At 41.2% G+C, this 23,329-nt stretch overlaps 1 protein-coding gene across 6 annotated transcripts in view; it reads left to right on the plus strand.

Moving 5' to 3' along the window:
- Positions 1–23,329, plus strand: part of SLC44A5 (solute carrier family 44 member 5) — a 163,336-nt gene that overhangs the window by 126,159 nt on the left and 13,848 nt on the right. For all 6 annotated transcript variants that reach the window (XM_033916758.1, XM_033916755.1, XM_033916759.1 and 3 more), the window contains 4 exons: positions 5,702–5,775; positions 9,451–9,521; positions 17,637–17,725; positions 19,606–19,690. In XM_033916758.1, the coding sequence (XP_033772649.1) occupies positions 5,702–5,775; positions 9,451–9,521; positions 17,637–17,725; positions 19,606–19,690 (319 nt within the window). The remainder of the gene's footprint in view (positions 1–5,701; positions 5,776–9,450; positions 9,522–17,636; positions 17,726–19,605; positions 19,691–23,329) is intronic.

Genomic DNA, 23,329 nt, shown 5'->3' on the forward strand with positions numbered 1-23,329 from the left:
TGGCAATGCGTTGCCTGGCCTGGCTTCGGGTATCCGAACTTGATGTTAACCATCAAGATCGGTTAGCCAATGCCCCGTGCCTAGGGGATGAGCTCTTTGGGGAATCCATGGACTCGACCACTCAAAAGCTCTCTGCTCATGAGACACGCTGGGATACCCTGCTTAAAAATAAGAAAAAGCCTCCTCCAGCAAGGCCTTTTAGGCAGCAATCGGCCTATCAACGCCGCTTCACAGCTCGCCCATTACCAGCAGCTGCTCAGCAACCCAGGCGTCAACGGCAGCAACAATGTCAGCCTCCCAGACAACAGCAACAGCAGCAACCTGTGAAGCCACCTCCACAGCAGAAGACACAGCCCTTTTGACTTCATTCTCCAAAGTATAGCCAGTACTCCTATATCTGCTCTCCTGCCTCAACCTATAGGAGGTCGTCTTTCTCTGTTCCTCAGCCGATGGGAACTTATTACTTAGGACCAATGGGTCCTCAACATCATCCGCCACGGCTACTCTCTCAACTTTCAGACTCTTCCGCCCCAAAACCTGCCAAAAGAGTCTGCTTTGAACAGTCCTCAATCTACCCTCCTTATTCAAGAAGTTCAATCCCTCCTCCTTCTGAACGCTATAGAAGAAGTTCCTCTAGATCAAAAGGGGCAGGGATTCTACTCCCGTTATTTTCTAGTTCCCAAAAAAACGGGAGATCTCAGACCAATCTTAGATCTTCGCGATCTCAACAAACATCTGGTAAAAGAAAAATTCAAGATGCTTTCTCTAGCCATTCTTTATCCTCTTCTCAATCAAGACGACTGGCTATGCTCCCTCGATCTCAAAGAGGCATACACTCACATACCGATCAATCTGGCCTCCAGACAGTACCTACGCTTCATGATAAATCATTGTCATTACCAATACAAGGTGCTGCCCTTCGGTCTTGCTTCCTCTCCAAGGGTGTTCACCAAATGTCTTATTATGGTAGCTGCATTTCTACGCTCTCACCACCTTCAGGTATTCCCTTACCTGGACGACTGGTTAATCAAGGCCACATCCGCTCAAGCAGTATTCCTGGCCACCAACCAAACCATCCTGTTTCTACAAATACTGGGATTCGAGATCAATCTACCCAAGTCTCATCTCATCCCCACTCAAAGACTTCAATTCATTGGAGCGATACTAGACACACTCCTCATGAGAGCATTCCTGCCATCCAACCGTCTTCAGACTCTTCAGTCTCTATGTCAGCAGGTGCTTCCACAACATTCCATCTCGGCCAAGCAAATGATGATACTTTTGGGTCACATGGCATCCACAGTCCATGTCACACCCCTCGCACGTCTTCACCTGCGCACTCCTCAATGGACCCTTGCTACTCAGTGGTCCCAAGCGACGGATCCTTGCTCACGACACATATCTGTGACATCATCTCTTCGTCAGTCTCTACAATGGTGGTTGGTATCCTCAAATCTATCCAGAGGTCTTCTGTTCCATCTACCTCCTCATCAACTAGTCATCACCACCGACGCCTCTCCTTATGCATGGGGAGCTCATTTGAACGAGTTCCAAACTCAAGGTCTTCGGACAGCCCAGGAAAAGAAGCATCACATCAATTTCCTAGAACTCAGAGCGATGTTTTATGCCCTCAAGGCCTTCCAACATCTTCTCTTTCCTCAGGTCCTCCTGCTGTGCACAGACAATCAAGTGGCGATGTACTACATCAACAAGCAAGGTGGCACGGGCTCTCGCCTCTTGTGCCAGGAAGCCCAGAAGATCTGGACTTGGGCCATAAATCACCATCTATTCCTGAAAGCTATCTACATTCAGGGAGAAAAGAATTCCTTAGCGGACAAGCTCAGCAGAATTCTCCAGCCTCACGAGTGGACACTCGATCCTTTCACTCTACAGTCTATCTTCGTTCAATGGGGCACTCCTCAGATAGACCTCTTTGCAGCTCCTCACAATCACCAGCTGCCCCTATTCTGCTCCAGACTCTACTCTCCTCACCGTCTGGCAGCGGATGCGTTTCTCCTCGACTGGTCCAATCTGTTCCTGTACGCGTTCTCTCCTCTGCCTCTCATGTTGAGAACCTTGTTCAAGCTCAAGAGGGAACGAGCCACCATGATTCTGATTGCTCCGAGGTGGCCCTGGCAACATTGGTTCTCCCTTCTACTTCAACTCAGTTCCAGGGAACCTTTTCTTCTTCCTCTGTTTCCTTCTCTGCTTACACAGCATCAGGAGACCCTTCTACATCCCAACCTCCAGTCTCTGCACCTGACAGCTTGGTATCTCTCAGGCTGACCTCTCATGATACTCTTTTGTCTCAGCCTGTTCGTTCCATTCTAGATGCCTCCAGGAAACCAGCCACTCTACAATGTTACCATCAGAAGTGGACAAGATTTTCTTCCTGGTGTCTTCTTCATCATCTTGATACAACTTCCCTGGCAGTGGAGACATTGTTGGATTATTTGCTTTTTTTGTCTGACTCTGGCCTTAAGTCTTCTTCCATCAGAGTCCACCTCAGTGCCATTACTGCTTTTCATGAGCCGGTCCATGGAAAACTTCTCTCAGCTCATCCCCTGGTGTCCAGGTTCATGCGGGGTCTTTTCAATGTAAAACCACCTCTTAAAGCCCCTCCTGTTATCTGGGATCTCAATGTGGTTCTTTCCGCCTTAATGAAGCCTCCATTTGAACCTTTGGCTACCACTTCTTTCAAGTTTCTCACTTGGAAGGTACTTTTCCTTATTGCTCTTACCTCTGCCAGGAGTGTCAGTGAGCTACATGCACTAGTTGCAGATCCACCTTTTACGGTCTTTCATCATGACAAGGTGGTTCTGCGTACACATCCAAAGTTTCTCCCTAAGGTTGTCTCTGAATTCCATCTCAACCAATCCATTGTTCTGCCTGTCTTCTTTCCGAAACCTCATTCTCATTCTGGGGAACAGGCCCTTCATACTTTGGATTGTAAGAGGGCTCTAGCTTACTATCTAGAGCAGGGGTGTCAAAGTCCCTCCTCGAGGGCCGGAATCCAGTCGGGTTTTCTGGATTTCCCCAATGAATATGCATTGAAAGCAGTGCATGCAAATAGATCTCATGCAGATTCATTGGGGAAATCCTGAAAACCCGACTGGATTCTGGCCCTCGAGGACCGACTTTGACACCTGTGATCTAGAGCGTACGAAACCCCACAGATCAGTTCCCCAACTCTTTCTGTCCTTTGATCCAAACAAATTGGGACGTCCTGTTTCTAAACGTACGTTGTCTAATTGGCTGGCAGCGTGCATTTCATTCTGTTATGCTCAGACCGGACTGACACTGGAAGGTTCTGTCACGGCCCATAGAGTCCGAGCAATGGCAGCATCTGTAGCTTTCCTCCGTTCCACTCCTATTGAGGAAATCTGCAAGGCTGCTACTTGGTCCTCAGTTCATACTTTTACATCTCATTATTGTCTGGATGCATTCTCCAGACGGGATGAACACTTCGGCCAGTCTGTTTTGCAAAATTTATTTTCCTAATGGCCAACCTTCCCTCCATCCCTCTTTTTGTTAGCTTGGAGGTCACCCATCAGTCAAGAATATGCTGCCTGCTTGTCCTGGGATAAAGCACAGTTACTTACCGTAACAGGTGTTATCCAGGGACAGCAGGCAGATATTCTTGCGTCCCTCCCACCTCCCCGGGGTTGGCTTCTTAGCTGGCTTATCATAACTGGGGACCGTGCGCCTCTGTCGGGCGGGAAGGCACTCGCGCGTGCGCGGTGCGGCCTACCAGAACTTTCCAAGTTCTTAGAGTGCAATCACTCTAAAATTGTCCGTACCGGGGCTCCGTCGGTGCCGTCACCCATCAGTCAAGAATATCTGCCTGCTGTCCCTGGATAACACCTGTTACAGTAAGTAACTGTGCTTTACACCATCTCATGAATCTGAGCTCCTTTAGGCAGTTTATAAAGTGGTTTTAAGTTTATAGTGTTCCTATTTGTTGTTTTTGATGAATGTTTCACCATTTTGGGACACTAGTTTGTAAATTTCTCACCCAATAAAACTATTTTATAACATGGCTGCCTAAGTTTCCTAGCATGCAACTCCACAGAGGGCAAGGCTGTGGGAGGAGCCTGGGCGGGTCAAGACATGCCCAGAATTTAGGTGTGCTTTTTATAGAATAATTTCATCAAACTAGAGCTGTTGGAACATCAATAGCCTTTTAAAAGTATTGGTACCAGATACAAGGTGACTGTTCCTCGTACTTCATTTCACTTTTTAGGGTTGGTTTCGGCCCAGGATGGTTAAGTGCTACTGGACAGTATCTTTCTAAACTAGCAACTCTTAAGTTTGATTGAGTGGGCTGCTCCAGAGACTTAAACAATTTCAGTCGAGAAGTCCCAAACTTGGGAATCACCCATTTGTGTGCCTGACTCGGTTTTGCTTGCCAATAGAAAAAGAAAGGTTGCTTTCCTAACCCCTTACTTGTCCGTTGATTAGATTGCAAGCTCTACCAGTGTAGCTCCGCCAGTAGCAGACTGACCCATTCAAAATGTGTGCAGTATTATAGAATAAAGGAGATCTGTGTCTAATTTAGCCATGAGAAATTATACCAAGTTTCAGTTGGTGTGTAAATATCCTCATACTCAAAATTGGGCAAGGATCCCAGCGCTGTTCTATAAATGGCGCCCAATTTGAAGCACCGTTTTTAGAATAGTGTTCAGCGCTTATTTTTTCAAAGCCCAAATTTGGGCTCCATTTTAATTTATTTATAATATATAAGCGCTTCGGCCATTCACATTCTCAGCCATGTAAAATTTAATTGAAAGATTTGTTGAAAACTTTGTAAAGGGATTTTCTTTGAAAAAAATGTTGGTCATCAAAGGTGGACTATTTCAAGGGAAAAAACAAAAGGAATGGACCCCAAAATATCCACAAAGAAGAAAATCCAGAGAAAACAAAAAAAAACAACAAAAAACTGTGGAGTGACTTTCCATTGCAAATGCAAGCAGTGTCTCACTTCCGGCTCACCACCACACAATTGTTTCCCACGTACTCACCTTTATAGGACCCCCAGGGACCCCTGAAGAAGACCGTGTTGGGTCCTGTATCCCTAGCGGACTAGGTTCTTTAAGGATCTTGTGTGGATGATTTATTTTTATGTGGATGGAATTATTTTATGTGGATAATTTCGGTGTACCTTTGGAACTTTGACACTTTCAAATAAAGTCCATTTAGGAACATCGTCACTCCACAGAGTTTTATGTTTTTTGGGGGTTTTTTTTGTTTTGTTTTGTTTTCTCTGGACTATTTCAAGGGAGCATAAACAACTTTTACCTAGCTGCTCACCTTCAGCTGTCTTCAGCCTGAAGTTTTCACTGTACTTGCATTATTATAAAATTATTTCACTTCAGCTCAAATGTTTTGATCTTTTCCTGCAATATTGAAATATTCACTGGACCTTTTTAAAGGACTTTATAAAATATGCACATATTTTGTGCAGAAAAATTTATGTTTGCTTTTGAGCAAGCATTAATATATGTGGCTTCATTTTAGCTGTGATTTCTGCAGGATTTGTGCTGGTATTTTATAATGGCAATTGTGTGCGTCTATGTCTTTACAAAGTAGGCCACAAACCTGTGCCTTTTTATCTCCGTCTAGCTGACGTGTAATAAAATTGCCCTCCAAAGATGTCAGTCCCATGAAAATTTACCCCCTATTCTGTTTTTTATTTTTTTAGATTGCTCTGTATGGCAAAAACTTCTGTACTTCAGCGAAGGAAGCATTCTTTCTGCTCATGAGGAATGTAGTTAGGTAAGCTTGGAATACTATTGCTTCACACTGCAAACTGGCTTTTCCTAACAGCGCTATGAAGTACCTACATATGTTTCTCAGACAGTTTTAAACAAGCTGGTGTTTTGGTGGAAATTTTTTTATCAGCACAATTGTCTTTGAATTTTGTGTGGCTGCTGATTGACCTTCCTAACCCACTCTGCCTGGGAGATGCAAACAGCAAAAGGAGGAGTGTAAATGACCAGGAGCAGCTAGGATTAGGGTTACTAGACGTTCAGATTTACCCGGACATGCCCTCTTTTTAGAGGACAATCCAGGCGTCCATATGGCTTTTCATAACCCGGCACTTTGTGTTTTGAAAAGCTTCGCACTCAGGGCCGCATCTGGAGGGCATTTGCGCAGATGTAACATGGTAGCGTCGCATGCATGCATGTGACATCATGTCACATCTGTGCATGCTCAGAGGCCCTCCAAACGTGGCTCTGAGCTCGAGGAGAAGAGGTTAGGGGGGCAGGGCTGGGGTGGAATGGAGCGTGACTTGGGTGGGTCTGGGTAGACCTGAGAGCAGGGCCTCAAGTCTGGATTTTACATTCATAAAATCTGGTAACCCTAGCTAGGATGCAACAAAGCTGCTGCCCAAAGCGATACTGTCAGTGCCATTTGGTGGTCTTCACAGAAATGGCAACCACATTGAGCAGTCCCCAACAAACACATGTCACAAATCTAGCATATTAAACATAGCTTGCTAAACAGGATTTCTTTTTCTCCCTTTAAAAAAGGCTTGATACCCTACAAGGCAATTTAGCAACCTACACCCAAGATAGTTTGAAGAACAAAATATTACTAGACTTGGGTCATGGCTTATTACATGTGTTACTCTTGAGTTAATACAGTATTTGTCTAGAGCAGGGGTGTCCAACCTCAGCCCTCGCCAGGTCAGGTTTTCAGGATTTCCCAAATGAATATACATACAAATGAGTATGCATACAATGGAAGTGCCTTATGCAAATTCATTGGGGTATTCCTAAAAGCCTAATTGGATTTCAGCCCTCGAGGACTGATGTTGGACAACCCTAGTTTAGAGCATGCTTGTCTAATCTTTTTCTATCAGGGCCACATTTTATATTTTGTAACATTCAGAGGGCCAAAACACGCTTGTTGTATTTTACCATATACTTTAACAAATCAAAGATGAGTTAAACCTACCAAGGAAAGTAAGTCTCATCTGTAGAGGAAAGTAAGAAGTGAGAAGCATTGAAGGGATGGGCAAGCTAAACCTGCATCAAACAGCAACTGGTTAGGGAAAAGTGCATTGGAGTTTGCTGGGGAGCTTAGGAAAATAGACCCTGCTCTGGGTCAAGAGGAAATAACATACATAACATAATTCTTTATTTATATACCGCAATATGCCTTTCGGTTCAATGCGGTTACAGAAAAATAGGCAGAACAAGGAAGAAGAAAATATTAAAATTGAAAATTGATAGAACCACTTGTATGTGGTATTAAGGCACATAGAATTCCCTATCTGTCCCAAATAGGGATCACAATATAAGCTAAAGTGCCTGAGAAGTGAATGGTATGAACTGTATCTAAAAGAAAAGAAGATAAATAAAGCAGAAAGGAAGCATTTCAGACCACAGCCTGCATCAAAAAAGGCAGGAGAGTAAATGCCTGAAAGGAAAGGTGTAATGTTATACAATATGTAACGTAGTACACTGTACAATGTAGATACAGCTACACATAAAATTTACACATAAAAAGAATAATTCAGGGTGTAGCATAACTTAACAAATTAGAATGAAATCGGAAAAAATAGAAATAAAACATAGTTCCAGTCAGTGAGGGGGGGAGGAATCCTTTTAGTCCAGATAAAAGAGGGCCAATTCCACTCCTTGCAAGCATCCAGGGATGGGATCTTCACAATGAGGCAACACCTCAGCATCAGTACTGGAAGCAGACCCCCGCCCAATGTGAAAGGGCAGGGCCCGACACCATGGCCATTGTCAGGGAAGAGCAGCGATCTCCTACTCCAAAGAGGCATCCGAAGGAAACAGCACCTCCCCTGCCGTCGCACATTGGGCCGCAGCATGCAAATTAGACTCCAGCAGACAGGGGGCATAGTGGGCCAAGGAAGACATTGCCCCAACGAGAAGGACAGGGCCCGATGCTTTGCACCTGAGGAACAGCCATCAACAGCAAGGCAGAGACCAGAAGGAGCTCCCGGCACACCGCACCTCACAAGTCCTCCACACACTCATCCTCATTGACAGGTAGAGATGGAAGCACCAAAGCAGGCCACCATACAGCACAGCAGTCGAGCAAGGTTGAAGAATTCTGCCGTTAACGGTCAAGCACGGTTCAGTGAATATAGAGTCGAACCAAATTAAATGGAATGAAATAACCTAAAACAGTAAAAATAAAGTGAAAGAAGGCAAAAATAACAACAAATAGGCAGGAGGCGCTGCAACTTGCAGCCTAACCAGGTGCCATCTTGAAAGAAAAAAAAATGAGAGGCAGAGCAGGCTAAAAAGATTTTGGAAGTGGAGCAGAAAGAGAGCTATTAAACTCCCTGCTCCCAAATATAAAATATCAAATTATTCCTGTGCAAAAGGAGAAAAAAATTAAAAAAAAGTGCTGAGGGATTAGGGAGGGAGGGAAGGAGGAACAAGGAAGAAAAAGAAATTAGAAGAAACTAAAAAAAAATAAATTGAAGGGAAAAAGATTGTAGTGTATTTGATGGGCTGAGAGACCACTTGGAGAAAAGTGCTGTAGATGTCCTGAATGGAGAGAGAGCGAAAGAGAGAGTATGATGCTGACAACCTGTGAGGGGAAGAAGAGTGGCAGAAACCTAGCTTTTGATTTGTCTACATTTACCTGCTGTGCTCTTGACATTTAGATACAGGCTGGTCATTCACTACCAGATGTATTTTGGTTACTTTCCTGGGTGAGGGGAATTTTGAGTTTTGAGTTCAGCACCCCCAATCATTTTCAAAAGTAGGCACCTATGAAGCTTGCTATAAGCACCATATGAATTACCAAGCTTCCAAGGGCCAGAAAAATCACATGAAGGGCTGGTTTCTGGCCCCAGGGCCAAAGATTGGATTAGCCTGGTCTAGAGCTAGCCATTACTAGCTTTATATTGTGAAATTGGTATTTCATTTGGTTTTTCAACAGGTGTTTCAGTTGAAACATTTGTCTTTCGTTTGTTCTCTCAGCCTTGATAGAAAGGATCCTATCACTAGGGAACAAAGTGTTGGCTTCTCAGTATATTTTCATGCTAGAACAGGAATTTGATATGTCTTCACCCCACCCTTAGGCGTTCCCTGGGCCTAGCTTATCCCTGATGTCTAACTAAGGCAGGAGTGATCTCCAGTTGCTCCTAATCCTGTTTCCTTCACACATATGGTTGCCTAGGCCACCAGGGCTTCTAAGGTAGGCCCAGGGTGGGCATACACAAGGTGGGAGGGTGGTGGGTGGCTTTCTGGGAGTGGGGGTGTTGGAAAGGCTGTACTTTTGCTCGGTAATGAAGGGGGAGTTTTGGTTCAAGCCAAAAATACACCAATATGGTCAAATATGGATTTTGAGCTCTTTTTTGCGCTGAAACTGAAATTCTGTCAGCCTGTAGATGAGATCCTGCTTTTAATTCATTGTATGAAAACCTCGTGTTTCAAGGTTTATACTATTTCTTTTGCACAGGGTTGCTGTATTGGATAAAGTCACAGATTTTTTACTCTTCCTCGGGAAAATCCTTGTCGCTGGTGGTGTCGGTAAGTATTACTTATATCCAGCCTTAGGGCTGTATTTTTGAAGCTGAGTTAACTGCCTTGGGAGAATTCCTTCATAAAGGCGGATAATAAATCCCAATAAATAAATAAACTGATTATCACAAGTTAATTCAAGTTTAATAGTAAATAGGCCCCATTGAGAACAATGGGATTTGCATAATTTAACTTCTTTTGTCGTTAACATGCATTGTAAATAGAGCCCTTAAATTGAGCTTTCAGGCCAGATTCTGTAACTGGCACCTAAAAAAGATATGCACTTATTGCATGCCAATCTCACTTAGGCGCCTATTATGGAATCATGCTTAGCGGCACCTGTAATGTAGGCCAGGGTTTTAAAGGCCTACATTATAAGCGCCAAAGTTGTAATTAGAATTGTGCCTAAACACTCCTACTTTAGTGTCGATCAACGCCTATTATTTTTGTAAAATCGTTCCTAAGATAAGTGCCTATCTAACAATTAATTTATATTTTTTCAATTAATTTATTTTTCATTGAGCTTGTTAAAGCTCATAATTGAAGCCAATTTACTAATTAAGTTAGGCATCTAACTTTAGGCCTATTTATTTAGGTGTCTTTTATAAAATTCCCCACCACATCTCTTGAGCTATTTGCCCTTTTTCACCCCATGGCTTTCTGTCTTCCAATACTCTCCTTCCTCCACTTTCTATATCTCTATTCTATCGCCAGCTTCAGTAACAGCTGCTAGTACATTAAATTAGGTAGGCAAATAAAAGTTTTGGATGTGCAGAGGGGAAGAGAGGGCAGAGAAGCTGACATTTTCCTTCTTGTAATCTTCTTTTTCCAGTTAAGCCACCAGGGTGGTGGGTGGCTTTATGTTAGCAGGGGACAGTGTGTGCAGCCTGCTTTCTGCCGGGGAGGGGGGGAACATGCAGTCCGGGTTTCAGCAGGAACTGCAGCAAATTTTGGTATATGCAATCTACATGTATAAATGCTGGAATTCCATGTGAAAATTGCAAACAAGGCATCTAAAATAACCCCCATAGCCATCTATTTGCCTTTGAAAATTAGGCCCAAAATAAGCATCCACTTAGCTCTTCACACAAAGGCAACCTGTGATAAAATTACTTTTTCATAGTTTTAAATAAACTGCAGGTGAACAACAATTAAAAAAAAATAATAATGGAATTAAAAATCTGCCTCATGGGGGAGAGTGTGGCGCAGTGATTAAAGCTGCAGCCTCAGCACCCTGAGGTTGTGGGTTCAAATCCATGCTGCTTCTTGTGACCATGGGCAAGTCTCTTAATCCTCTCCCTGCCCCAGGTACATTAGATAGATTATGAGCCCACTGGGATAGACAGGGAAATGCTTGAGTAACTTAATATAAACCATTCTGAGCTCTTCTAGGAGAACGGTATAGAAAATGGAATGAATAAATAAATAAAGTGCCTTGTGGTGTTGAATATATATTAACATGTGACTACAGGTTAGCAAATGAAGATATAAGTTTGTACCTGAGGCAGTTATGGGCAAAACGTGATTTGGCCAAGGTCAGAAGAAACCTCAGTGGGATCTGAACCTAGTTCTCAGGTTGTTCTTCCAAGCCTAAGTCCAATTGGTAAATGCAATCCTTGTACAATGGCTCAGACTCGCTTGCTTCTCCAAGGACTATGAATACCATCTCTGTATCAACCTGAACTGAAAATTGATCCCAGATCTTTAGTGTGGTAGCAACACAGCACTGTCACAAGCCTCTAGGCCAGCTCAAGATAATATTTTAAAAGCTAACTTTATACACTTAATTGAAATTGTAAAACAAACAGATATTGATTTTATTTTATTAATATTGATTTTATTTTATTTTATTAATATTTCTACCAATTCTTGTACAATGGCTCAGACTCGCTTGCTTCTCCAAGGACTATGAATACCACTGTGTGGTGTATCAACCTGAACTGAAAATTGATCCCAGATCCTTAGTGTGGTAGCAACACAGCATTGTCACAAGCCTCTAGGCAAGCTCAAGATAATATTTTAAAAGCTAACTTTATGCACGTAATTGAAATTGTAAAACAAACAGCTATTGATTTTATTTTATTAATAGTTCTACCAATATAGTTAGCCAAAACAGTTTAGGCGTGAAATTAAATCTCTTAACATGCTATAGAGATACTATATCTGATTTCATGCATGCCTTGCTGTGTTTGAAGAAAACTATTTTTATAGCTACAAATGGTGACTTCCTTCAGGAAGGCAGCAGCACTATTGTACTATGAAGTCTTACTGAATTTGAATCCTTTTTTTTAGACATCAGTTCCTAGCCTCAGCACTAGAGGGGGCTCATTTCATATCCTTCATTATTCATTTATTTATCCTTTAGACCAGTGGTCTGCAACCTTTTTTGTGTAAAGTGAGTGCCGCAGTGTGAATACGAGAAAGCTCCAAGGGCCACCAAAAGATGTCAAGCTTACGTATACTACTAATTTTGTGAACCACCTTGACCTGCTTGTTCAGATTGGGTATTAAACATTAAAAAAAAAATTTTTTTAAATTTCTTTATTCATTTTTAAACTTACATCAAGTGTACAGTAAATATCAACCAAATATAATACAACATCATTTGAAAAATTTTCAATATCATACACCAAGAAGATTTAACCCCCATCCCCCTCCCAAATTCATATACAACTAATATATACCACATGAAAATAATATCTTACGACAATCATCTATATATTCTTAATGGAAAAACAAGAAATTCCCCCCCCCAAATCCACATGTGTATTAAGATAGGGAAAAGTGTAACTTATTCATTACTATAATTTAATAAAGGTCCCCACACATCCTTAAATTTATTGTAATAACCTTTTTGAACAGCCAACGCTCTTTCCATTTTATACACATGACAAACTGAAGACCACCAAAAACAATAATTCAGTCTTCTACAGTCCTTCCAATTATGTGTTATTTGTTGGATGGCAACTCCTGTTAATATCAATAAAAGCTTGTTATTAGCAGATATTTGACATTTAAAAATTAATACTAATATTGATTCTACACTTTAAGAATATATTTTAAAATCTCATTTTATTTTGGTTTGTCAACAGTAGCAAACTCCATAAATGCAGTTATTATATCAAGTGATTATTAAACATGAAGTTATTGATTCTACAATACAAATAAGATATATTTAAATCACTTAACTGTGGCATGTCAACTGTAAGAATTATTATTTATTTTTTCAGTTCCAAAATTTTATATAATAAACATACATTCAAACAGGAGAGAATATAAATTCTGAAAAGCTTGTTTATAAACTATATCATCACAATGCAACGGGTATTCATTAAATTTCTAAGAACTACTATCCCCAAACCTTCCCATCCCACCTCACCCCATTTGCAGAGAGTGAAAAACCATACATGCATACCTATACATACATACTTATCCATTCTTTAATAACACTCAACCATTGTCTACATATTCTTGTATAGGTAACTACAACCTTTTAAATTTAGCCTTTTTGCCTCTCTTTTCCATTATGGTTGCCTCATATTTACCAATTAAGCAAACTGAGTTCCACCAAAATTGAACAGACGCATTTTTCCATGTTTTAAAAATGGTTTGAATTGCAACAGCAGTAAGAATTGCTATTAATTTCTTATTATCACTAGTCATATCAGCAGAAGCTTCAAAGATGATACACCCGCATATGTCAAGGAAATATTCATATGTAACAGTGTTTGAGCATGACGCCACATCTGTTGCCAAAATTCATGAATCAAGGGACAGTAAAATAACATATGATCCAATGTGCCTTTTTCATGACCACAAGACCAATATAAAGGGAAATATTCAGAGTTAAGCTTATTAAATTTAACAGGAGTCCATACTACGCGTCTAACCACAAAAAATAGAGATTATTTCATAGAGGCAGATTGAGAACATCTGAGGCGCTTGAGGAATATAAGTCTCCATTGATCATAGACACAGTTAATTCATGCGACCAAATGTCATGTAGTCTATCTATATTTCATTTTTTGTTCTAGTTGTACTAATATTTTGTACCCATTAGACCAGGGGTCTCAAAGTCCCTCCTTGAGGGCCGCAATCCAGTCGGGTTTTCAGGATTTCCCCAATGAATATGCATGAGATCTATGTGCATGCACTGCTTTCAATGCATATTCGTTGGGGAAATCCTGAAAACCCGACTGGATTGCGGCCCTCAAGGAGGGACTTTGAGATCCCTGCATTAGATGCTTCATGACCTAATCCATTATCCCTTTACACAGTGAAAGAATGCTTGGTTTAGAAGGAATTATTATTAATGAGATATCTGAGTATAATTTACCAGCATAGAAAATTGTGGTTCATAATTTGCCTTGCACATTCGTTAAAGACTTAAGAGACTGTTTATAAGTTAGTCTGTTCCTCAGTTTTGACTTTAAAATGTTCATTGTTGAAAAAGTCTGTTCACACAGATAAGTGGGCCCCAAAAATTAAGAAACTTTTCCTGCACATGCATCTACATATGAAGGCTGACCTGTCTTATGTCCTTACATACTTGCGCACATATGGTGCAAGCATAGTAAGTCCTACGGCGACCTACATACATAACACGCCTGGCCTAAAGCAATCTCTTTTTAAAGACATTATTAACTGCACTATCTGAATGGGCAAGATTGAAATTAACTCATTTACCGGATCTGAGGAGCATTTCAGCCAACTGTTTGAGAGGCCGCAGTTGAGGACTTTGGGGGCTGCACATTGGAGACCACTGCTTTAGACTTTGTTCTGCTAAAGGAAGATCATAATAGATTTTTGTTTTGTTTTGCTTTTATTTGTTAACCTTTATTTTGATGGATACTGTGGCATTTCCATAATTAGGCCAATTAATGTAAAAAAAAAAGTATTTATTTATTTTAAAAATGTCTTTCCTCCCCCCATCTACTAAGTGAGTTACGATACAAAACATACATATTCGAAACATAGTACAACAGACACATCCTACCCATTCCTTCCAAATATAATTATTAAAAATAGCATAACGCTAATAAAAAAGTTCACACCATATGAACTGTAAAATACATTTCTCTTCAAAAACTAATAAAATGCTTTAATAGATCAAGTATTTCCACATAGCGAATTGTGGGGCCCGTTTACTAAAGCTTGGTGCATGCTAACGGACATTGCTGTCTGCCAAACGCTGGGCGTCCTTTATATCTATAGGCCACTTAGCATGCACTATTAACATGGTGCCTATGCTAGATATGATATATTACCTCTCTGATATGAAACACTCTATAAATTGTTTTAAAAGTTGGTGGCCATGTTAGTCTGGTGCAGGGGTAGGCAATTCTGGTCCTCGAGAGCCGGAGCCAGGTCAGGTTTTCAGGATATCCACAATAAATATGCATGAGATAGATTTGCATCTCAAGGAGGCAGTGCATGCAAATCCATCTCATACATATTCATGGTGGATATCCTGAAATTGCCTACCCCTGGTCTGGTGGAACAAAAATGAGAGAGGCAGGTGGCAGCTTAATAATAATAATATACCGCAATACCGTGAAGTTCTATGTGGTTTACAAAGATTAAGCAAAGGTACAAATTGATTGACTTTAAGAGGGGAGGAAGAAAGAGGGTTAATAGGACAGGAAATCCATTTTTGAGGAGAGAGTGATCAATAGAACAAGTTAATCGCTATAGAGGGGAGAGAGAAGAGAGGATCAGTTGTCTAGATACTTTAGGAACAGGTGTGTTTTCAGACATTTCCTAAATTCCTCATAAGTAGTGGGCGAAAGCAATTGTTCTAGGTCTTTACCCCATGATGCTGCTTGGTGCGAGAGAAGATGTTCATGGTGTTTTTTCAGTTTACAACCTCTCACTGGGGGGGAAACGAAGTTGGAATGTGAGCTTCTCTTGTGTCTGTTGGCTGAGAAGACGAAAAGGTCAGTTATATATTTAGGGGCAAGTCCATGTAGTGCTTTGAAGTAGAAGCAGGCAAATTGACCAATTCATTGAGGTCTGAGCTTTTGAGGACCCTGAGATGAAAAGTGGACTTGGGTCCTTGAAAGCTCATGCCTCAATAAATTGGTTAGTCTGTAAGGTGCCACTTGCCTCACCATATTATTGTTTTGTAAACCACTGATTTTATTTCTGGAAAAGTGATTAATTCAATAATAAGCTAAGCATATTGAGGGCGTCTATAACTTTGGTGTTTACATAGAGGCAGGCACTATGGCCTAGATTTTCTTAATGGTGCTGTTTCCAGCGGCCGCTGATCATGTGTGAACCATGCAATGGCGCCGTTTAGAGAACTGCACCTCCAGCAAAGGCCTACAGTGGGGGTGGGCGCTGTAAAGTGACTATGAAGGTACAATTCCTCCACCTGTTTTTTAGGCACTGGTAGGCTTCTTGAAAATCAGTTTAAAATATCATTTAAATGGTGTTTCTCGCTTACTTTGGGCACCTAACGGCGCCTAAAATAACGACACTGTTTATAGAATATGAGCCTGTGCGTGCAAATGGTTAATACCACCATTTCCTTGTGTATGTGCGCTTATGGGCATAAATGTCAACAGGTCGCAAATACATTACATTGATGTCTTCTATCCCGCCAATACCTTTCAGTTCCAGGGGAGGGAGGGGGGAGGGAAAGATATTTTGTTTATTAAAATACTTAATTATAATATTATAATTACATAATTTATCTTATTGTAGTAATTTGGTAAGAGGGGGGAGAAAATGATTGTTCTAAGTATAAATTCCATGTTTAATAATGCGTTTTATGAAATATTTATGGTCAGATAATTGTATTGCATTGTCAAAGTTTAAAAATCAATAAAGATTTATAAAAAAAAAGAAAAAGAAATTAGCGTGGGCATTCCCAGGTAGATTACAAGTTTGATAGCTATAGTATGCGTCAATTACCCATGTAACTTACATAGTGGGTATTTGCAAAAGAGGCGTAGCCAAAGTCAGAGAATGAGGGGTTCCAGTTTATATGTGTAACTTACAGAATAGGTTTTGTACATCCCTGCCACATTTAGGCTCTATGGCTGGCATAAGTACTCGCACTTAAATATCAAACATGTTGATAATGGCTATGCTAGTATTCTATAACCAAAAAAAAAAAAAAGGTGGGCACTTACCTTTAGGCACCTAATTCTAGTTGCAGGAGGACTTTGGGATATTGGAGGACTGGGTATCCAACTGGCAGATGAAGTTTGGTGTGGACAGATGTAGAGTGATGCACATTGGGAGGAATGATCCAGATGCTGGGAGTTAGCACCCAAGAAAAAGATCTGGGTGTCATTGTGAACGGTGCGCTGAAATCTTCTGCACAGTGTGTGGTGAAAGCCAGGAAGGCAAACAGAATGCTGGGAATTATTGGGAAAGGGATGATGAACAAGACCAAGAATATTGTAAGTGCCTCTGTATCGCCCCATGGGGCAACCTCACTGTGGGCGTTGTATTCAGTTTTTGGTCACCATATTTCAGAAAGGATGTAACGGAGATAGAGGGGATTTGAGGAGGAGTGACCAAAAATGATATAGGGGATGGAACTCCTCTTATATGAGGAAAGGTTGGAGAGGTTAGGGCTCTTCAGCTTGAAAAGAAGATGGCTGAGGAGGTATATGATTGAGGTCTACACAATCTTGAGTGGTATAGAATGGATAAAAGTGAATCGATTTTTACTCTTTCAAAAATTGCAAAGACTAGGGGCACTCAATGAAATTGCATGGAAATGACTTTAAAATAAGTAGGAAGAAATATTTTTTCACTCAATGAATAATTAAGCTCTGAAACTCGTTTCCAGAGGATGTGGTAATGGTGGTTAGCGTGGCTGGTTTATAAAAAGTTTGAGCAAGTTCCTGGAGGAAAAGTCCATAGTCTGCTCATGAGACAGATATTGGGGGGAGGGTCGGAGGAGGGGGAACACACTGCTTGCTCTGAGATCAGTGGCATGGAATGTTGCTACTATTTAGGTTTCTGCCAGGTACTTGTCTTGGATTGGCCATTGTTGGGATAGATGGACCATTAGTCTGATCCAGTGTGGCTATTCTTATGTTCTTAATTGTTGCCATTCTTAAAGCATATAACAAAATCCTAACAGTGTCCTTTGTATTTTTACAGGCGTTCTAGCCTTCTTTTTCTTCACAAGGAGAATACCTGTTGTCATGGAAGAAGCACCAGCATTAAATTATTACTGGATACCTCTTTTGGTAAGGAGGCGGCCTCCATTTTCTCATTGACTCTGAACAACAGAGGTTTGATTGAAAAGTCCTCGCCTTTTGATATAAAACTTTAAAGCCAATTACAAAAGTAAACAGTGATTTATTCACATAAATCAATCCTTTAAAAGTTACTCCTCCCTCAGGATGCATGGAAATCTGCACAGTATTCCATAACTGATGCTTTTTAAGCCACATTAAGCAGAGGCATTCCCTGGTTCATGTTTAGGTAACTAAACAAACTAAATGGAAGGAAGAAAATCCCACAGATAAACAAGGAAAACCAAAGAGAGAGTGGGGAAGTGACAGTACAAATCAACCTAAGGAACAAATGTAATTTTATTGTAAACGAAAATAACTTAAAAACATATCATATATGTAAAGCCAAGTCTTATGTTAAGTCAAAGTCTTGTTGATTTAATGGACCCAACATGGTCCGTGTTTCAGCTTCTGTAGAAAAGCCTTCCTCAGGGGTCGGCCCAGTGGGTGGTGCTCAATAAGAGACTCTTCAAAATACAGTGTATATTTGTAACCCGTTCTGAGCTTCTGGGAGAATGGGATAGAAATATAAATAAATAAATAAATACCAGGGAACAGAGAATAAAAAGAAAAAAGATTGTAATGTTTTATTATAATCAAATTTTCTTATTTACATCCTAGAGCATCATGTCATAGCAATGTACATTTTATTGGAAACAGGTTCACAAAAGTAGGAGGTTCAACTTTTTTTTTTTTTTTAATAATTGGGCTCAAGAAAACTGAAACACATTTTACTTGCATTACGCTACAACTAAGTTATGCTCCTAAATTGACCCCTCATTTTGAGCCAAACTTAGGAGCATACGTTTTCAGCTGAAAACTTACTAATGTAGAGCCGAGTACCTAAATGCGCTAAGAGGCCAGGGAAAGGTGAGTCAGGTCAAGAGGGAAAAGCACTAGATTACCAAGGAATTTTTGGGAGGCTGGGGAGCCATAGAATACGAAGGCAAGTTTATTTAAAAATCAGGGGAAGGAGGGTCATGTTGGGTGGAAGATTGGGGCCGATTGCCAACATCTCCTACCCCCTCTCAGTCGCCACTCAGGCACTTGCAGAAGATGAACATTTTGCAATGAACTGCAGATTACTGCTACTATTTTAACGGGATGGTGATTTGCATTCTTATTGGATATAGCATGACGTAGCTTTGGAGCAATAGTTTTACAGTAGAGCTGACCTGATAACTATTAGAAGACTTTCTGCATCAGCCCCTCAAGAGACTTCTGTGTGCTTATCAGAGGTTAAAATGCACTTCCACAGTGTGCGCGCACGCACAAACGATCTCTGCTAATTTCAGGATCAATGTATGCTACCCATGTGCTAAAAAATAGTTTATATGTTAGTACTGGGGCATGTATAGGAGCAGAGAGTGTGCAATGCTATGCTAATTGGTTAGAGCATGGGCACTACCACATGCTAACTGATTAGCACATGATAGTGATAAGGGCTGACATGCTAATGGGGAAATTAGTGCATGACCATTATTGGGAAAACAGAAAATCTGCCTTTTACTGGCAGCACTAAAAATGGCCCCAGTTGCTAGGTAGAAGGGCCTCTTAATATCAAATCCATGCAGGGAGAGGGCCCTCAGAAAATGGATTACAGACACACAGCAAGGAAAATAGGAACTTTCGATACAGAAGGCCTTTAACTGGCATTCCTTTGCTGGAAGTTGTTTTTTTTTTACCGGGAAAGTATAATTCAGAAATAGCATGGAAAAAAGGCTGAAATTAAGATTTCTAAATGTATGAAATTCTCCCAGTAGATGAAGTACTATGTTCTGGGATGATGTCCAGTTTGTCTGAAACTTGTTATTTAATTTTCCAATTTGCAGACTGTCATTATTGGATCGTACCTGATTGCACATGGATTCTTCAGTGTCTATGCAATGTGTGTGGATACACTTTTCCTCTGCTTTTGTAAGTATGAGGTTGGTCTCCGTCTTACTGATTTTACAAGGTGACAACAAGCATTTGGCAGGAATGACCAGCCCACTCATTTCAGACAAGGCAATTTGCTTCTTGAATGAAAAACTGCTTCCTCTTCTCGTGGGGACACAACATTTTTTTTTGAAAAGTGTTTTCTCTGCTATTGGGGCCTTAGGTGGTTGCTAATTCCAAGATCTGTTCTAGGCCTAATTAGGATTATAATTCAAACACATCCTCATTTTCTAACTAGAATGTATAGCACTGTGTGAGAAAAGCACTTTAAACAATCATCTTTGAGGCATTATAGAAATACTTTATTCTTTCTAATGATTTTGCACTCTTCAGGGTGGTTTTTCATTTACCCAGACCTGTTCATCTATAGATCTGTAGTCAAGAGACTTGACCCAGGCTATAGGTTGATTGTGTGTGTGTATGTATGTATGTATACAGTATATGCACACAGTATCTGGGGAAAGGGACCCTTGTCCAAATAACCCCAAAAATGTTCTCCTGAAAAAGAAATTTCTGCTTGAAATTTGGGACATTTCTAAGTACTTTGTTTTTCAACAGGATGGAGCTCCAGTGCATCAAGCTTGCAAAACAGTTAACGCTATTACCCCCCCCCCCCTCTTTTACAAAATCCAGCAGTGCGGGCTGACACGGTAAATGCTCTGATGCCCCTAAGAATTGGATGGGCGTTGGGAGCATTTGCCTTGTGGCACTTGGCTGTGCGGCTTTGCAAAAGGGGGGCCTAAATGAATGAAACCCCAGAATTCATTGCGCCGACAGCTCGGTGGCATTAAAGACTTGATGAACGCGTCGAGGTTGGGTGAGACACTTTGTACACAAATTATGAATTGACTAAGAACAGAACCCATTTCAGAAACTTATGTTCTTATTTCAGAAAAATTGAAGGAAGACAGATTCAAAACGAATGCTAGGAAGTTCTTCTTCACTCTGAGGGTGGTGGACACCTGGAATGCGCTCCCAGTGGAGGTGATAGGACGGAGTACAATATTGGGCTTCAAAAAGGGATTGGATGACTTCCTGAAGAAGAAGGAGATTGAAGGGTACAGATAGAGGGTACAGATAGAGGGTAACTATACAGGTACTAATGAATAGGGAATAAAGAATTTAGGTAAGGACTTACAGTTTACGAACCTGGTGGGCCGCCGCGGGAGCGGACTGCTGGGCACGATGGACCCCTGGTCTGACCTGGCAGAGGCAATGCTTATATTCTTACACATCAATATATTTTCAAAGGTGTTATTAATGGGCCCTTTTACAAAGCCACACTAGAAAGTGGCCTGTGCTCTTTTCAGCGCATGAGTTTCCCACCTGGTGAGGCTCTTTTTAACGTGGCTCTAAAATGGCAGCAGTTCGGGGGTTTTTCCTAGTAATAGCCATGCGTTAATTTTGAAATTTGCATGTGGCCATCAGCACACAAGCCCTTACCTCCACTTATTTTTTAGATAGTAAGGGCTCTCACGCTAATCCTGTGTCAATTGGTCAGCATGTGCCAGTGCCCATGTACCGTACTAACCGACTAGCACATCACCTGCGCTAAAAAAAAAAAAAATTTATATTTTAACACACTGATTCCCAACCCTGTTCTGGGGGACCACCAGCCAGTTGAGTTTTCAAGATATCCCTAATGAATATGCAGGAGAGAGATTTGCATACCTGTCACTTCCATTATATGCAAATCTCTCTCATGCATATTCATTAGGGATATCTTGAAAACCTGAATGGCTGGTGGTCTCCCCAGGACAGGGTTGAGAACCACTGTTTTAGCACACAGGCAGGATGCGTTGATTACAAAACTGCCTGAGTGAGTCCCATGGTAGCACCTCACCACAGCCTAGTGAAAGGAGCCCTAAATGTAAAAAAAATAATAATAATTCCAAACTATTTTGAAACTATGTAAAGCAGGGGTGTCAAAGTCCCTCCTCGAGGGCCGCAATCCAGGATTTCCTCAATGAATATGCATGAGATCTATTAGCATACAATGAAAGCAGTGCATGCAAATAGATCTCATGCATATTCATTGGGGAAATCCTGAAAACCCGACTGGATTGCGGCCCTCGAGGAGGGACTTTGACACCCCTGATGTAAAGGGTCCTGTCTCTTTCAAACACCACTCGTATGTATGTACGAGTCTATAATCTTCAAGCTTTTAAAAAAATTAACTGCTTGATCTAATGGGGAAAGAGTGGTCAGAGAAACTTCATGAGTTGGCTCTCTGTTTGGATAATAGAGGGAGGGAAGAGAATTATCTTGCACTGATCGATATTTGACAGTTCAAAGATGGAAGCAGGAGGCTGATGGAAAGAATGGTTATGATGAGAGTAACACATGCAAAAATTAGATGTGAATTTTAATATTACCCTTGACGAATGGGCCAGGCCAGTACTGCAGCAATATTGGTCATCTGACGTCCAGTGTACAAGGAACTATGCCCCATGCCTCACATATATGCCATTCTTCCTCTCATTCCCTTCCTCTTAAGGGGCACCTCTTTGACTTTTCTTCAGCTTTGGAATAATAGCATTGTACATGGTGCTTGCTCTTCTTGTACTGGATAGCTGGCTGTTAGTACCTCACAGTCTGCTTTCATAGTAACATAGTAGATGACGGCAGGTAAAGACACGAATGGTCCATCCAGTCTGCCCAACCTGATTCAATTTCATTTTTTCTTCTTAGCTATTTCTGGGCAAGAATCCAAAGCTTTACCCGGTACTGTGCTTGGGTTCCAACTGCCGAAATCTCTGTTAAAACCTACTCCAGCCCATCTAGACCCTCCCAGCCATTGAAGCCCTCTCCAGCCCATCCTCCCCCAAACAGCCATATACAGACACAGACCGTGCAAGTCTGCCCAGTACAGTTCCTTTTGGCCCTGATTCTATTAATGGTATCTTAACTCCTAGACACTGTTCAGCAAGGTTGTCAATCATCCTGTAGGCGCCGTTTATATAATTGCGCCTAGTGGCACCTATGTGTTCTTAGACACTAGCAGGTGTTGAATCCTTAGGCGCACTGCCGTTTCAGCCAGGGTTTTCTTGCCCTAAATGAGTACACCTAAGTCAATTCATGCCCAAACTCCGTCCCGAATTCACCCTTATTCACACCTACTTGCCGGTAGGCACCTAGGTGTAGATGCCTACTGACTAATTAATGTTAAAATTGGTTTTTAATGGTGCTTTCAATTATCCATGCCAATTAAAAAAAATAAAAAAATTGTTAGGCATATAGATCGGCTAGGTGCGTCGATCTAGGTGCTTTTGTAGAATCAGGGCCTTTGTAAGTAATGAAAACTAATTGTGGTATAATTTTTAGAGGAATACAAGCTTCTGAAAAAGAAATGGGCTCATTATCCACAGCAGAAGTAGAGCATGCGCAGTGACTCTGCAAGCTTTTCCACTTTGTCTCAGGCCTCTTTTAGGCTAGAGGGGCTTCCCTTCTGTCCCAGCATAGTTTTTTCATGAAGGTGTTCTAGGGCTTCCAGATGATGCCAGTATTTAATCCTAATTTAGGTAGTGTTCAATCTGCTCATTGAGCCGTGCATTTGAGACCATTGAGTTGTTCCTCAAAGGCCACCAATTTTGAAATGGTTAACCTTTGCCAACCAGT

Source organism: Geotrypetes seraphini, chromosome 12 (assembly GCF_902459505.1).
Source record: "Geotrypetes seraphini chromosome 12, aGeoSer1.1, whole genome shotgun sequence".
Classification (NCBI taxonomy): Eukaryota; Metazoa; Chordata; class Amphibia; order Gymnophiona; family Dermophiidae; genus Geotrypetes; species Geotrypetes seraphini.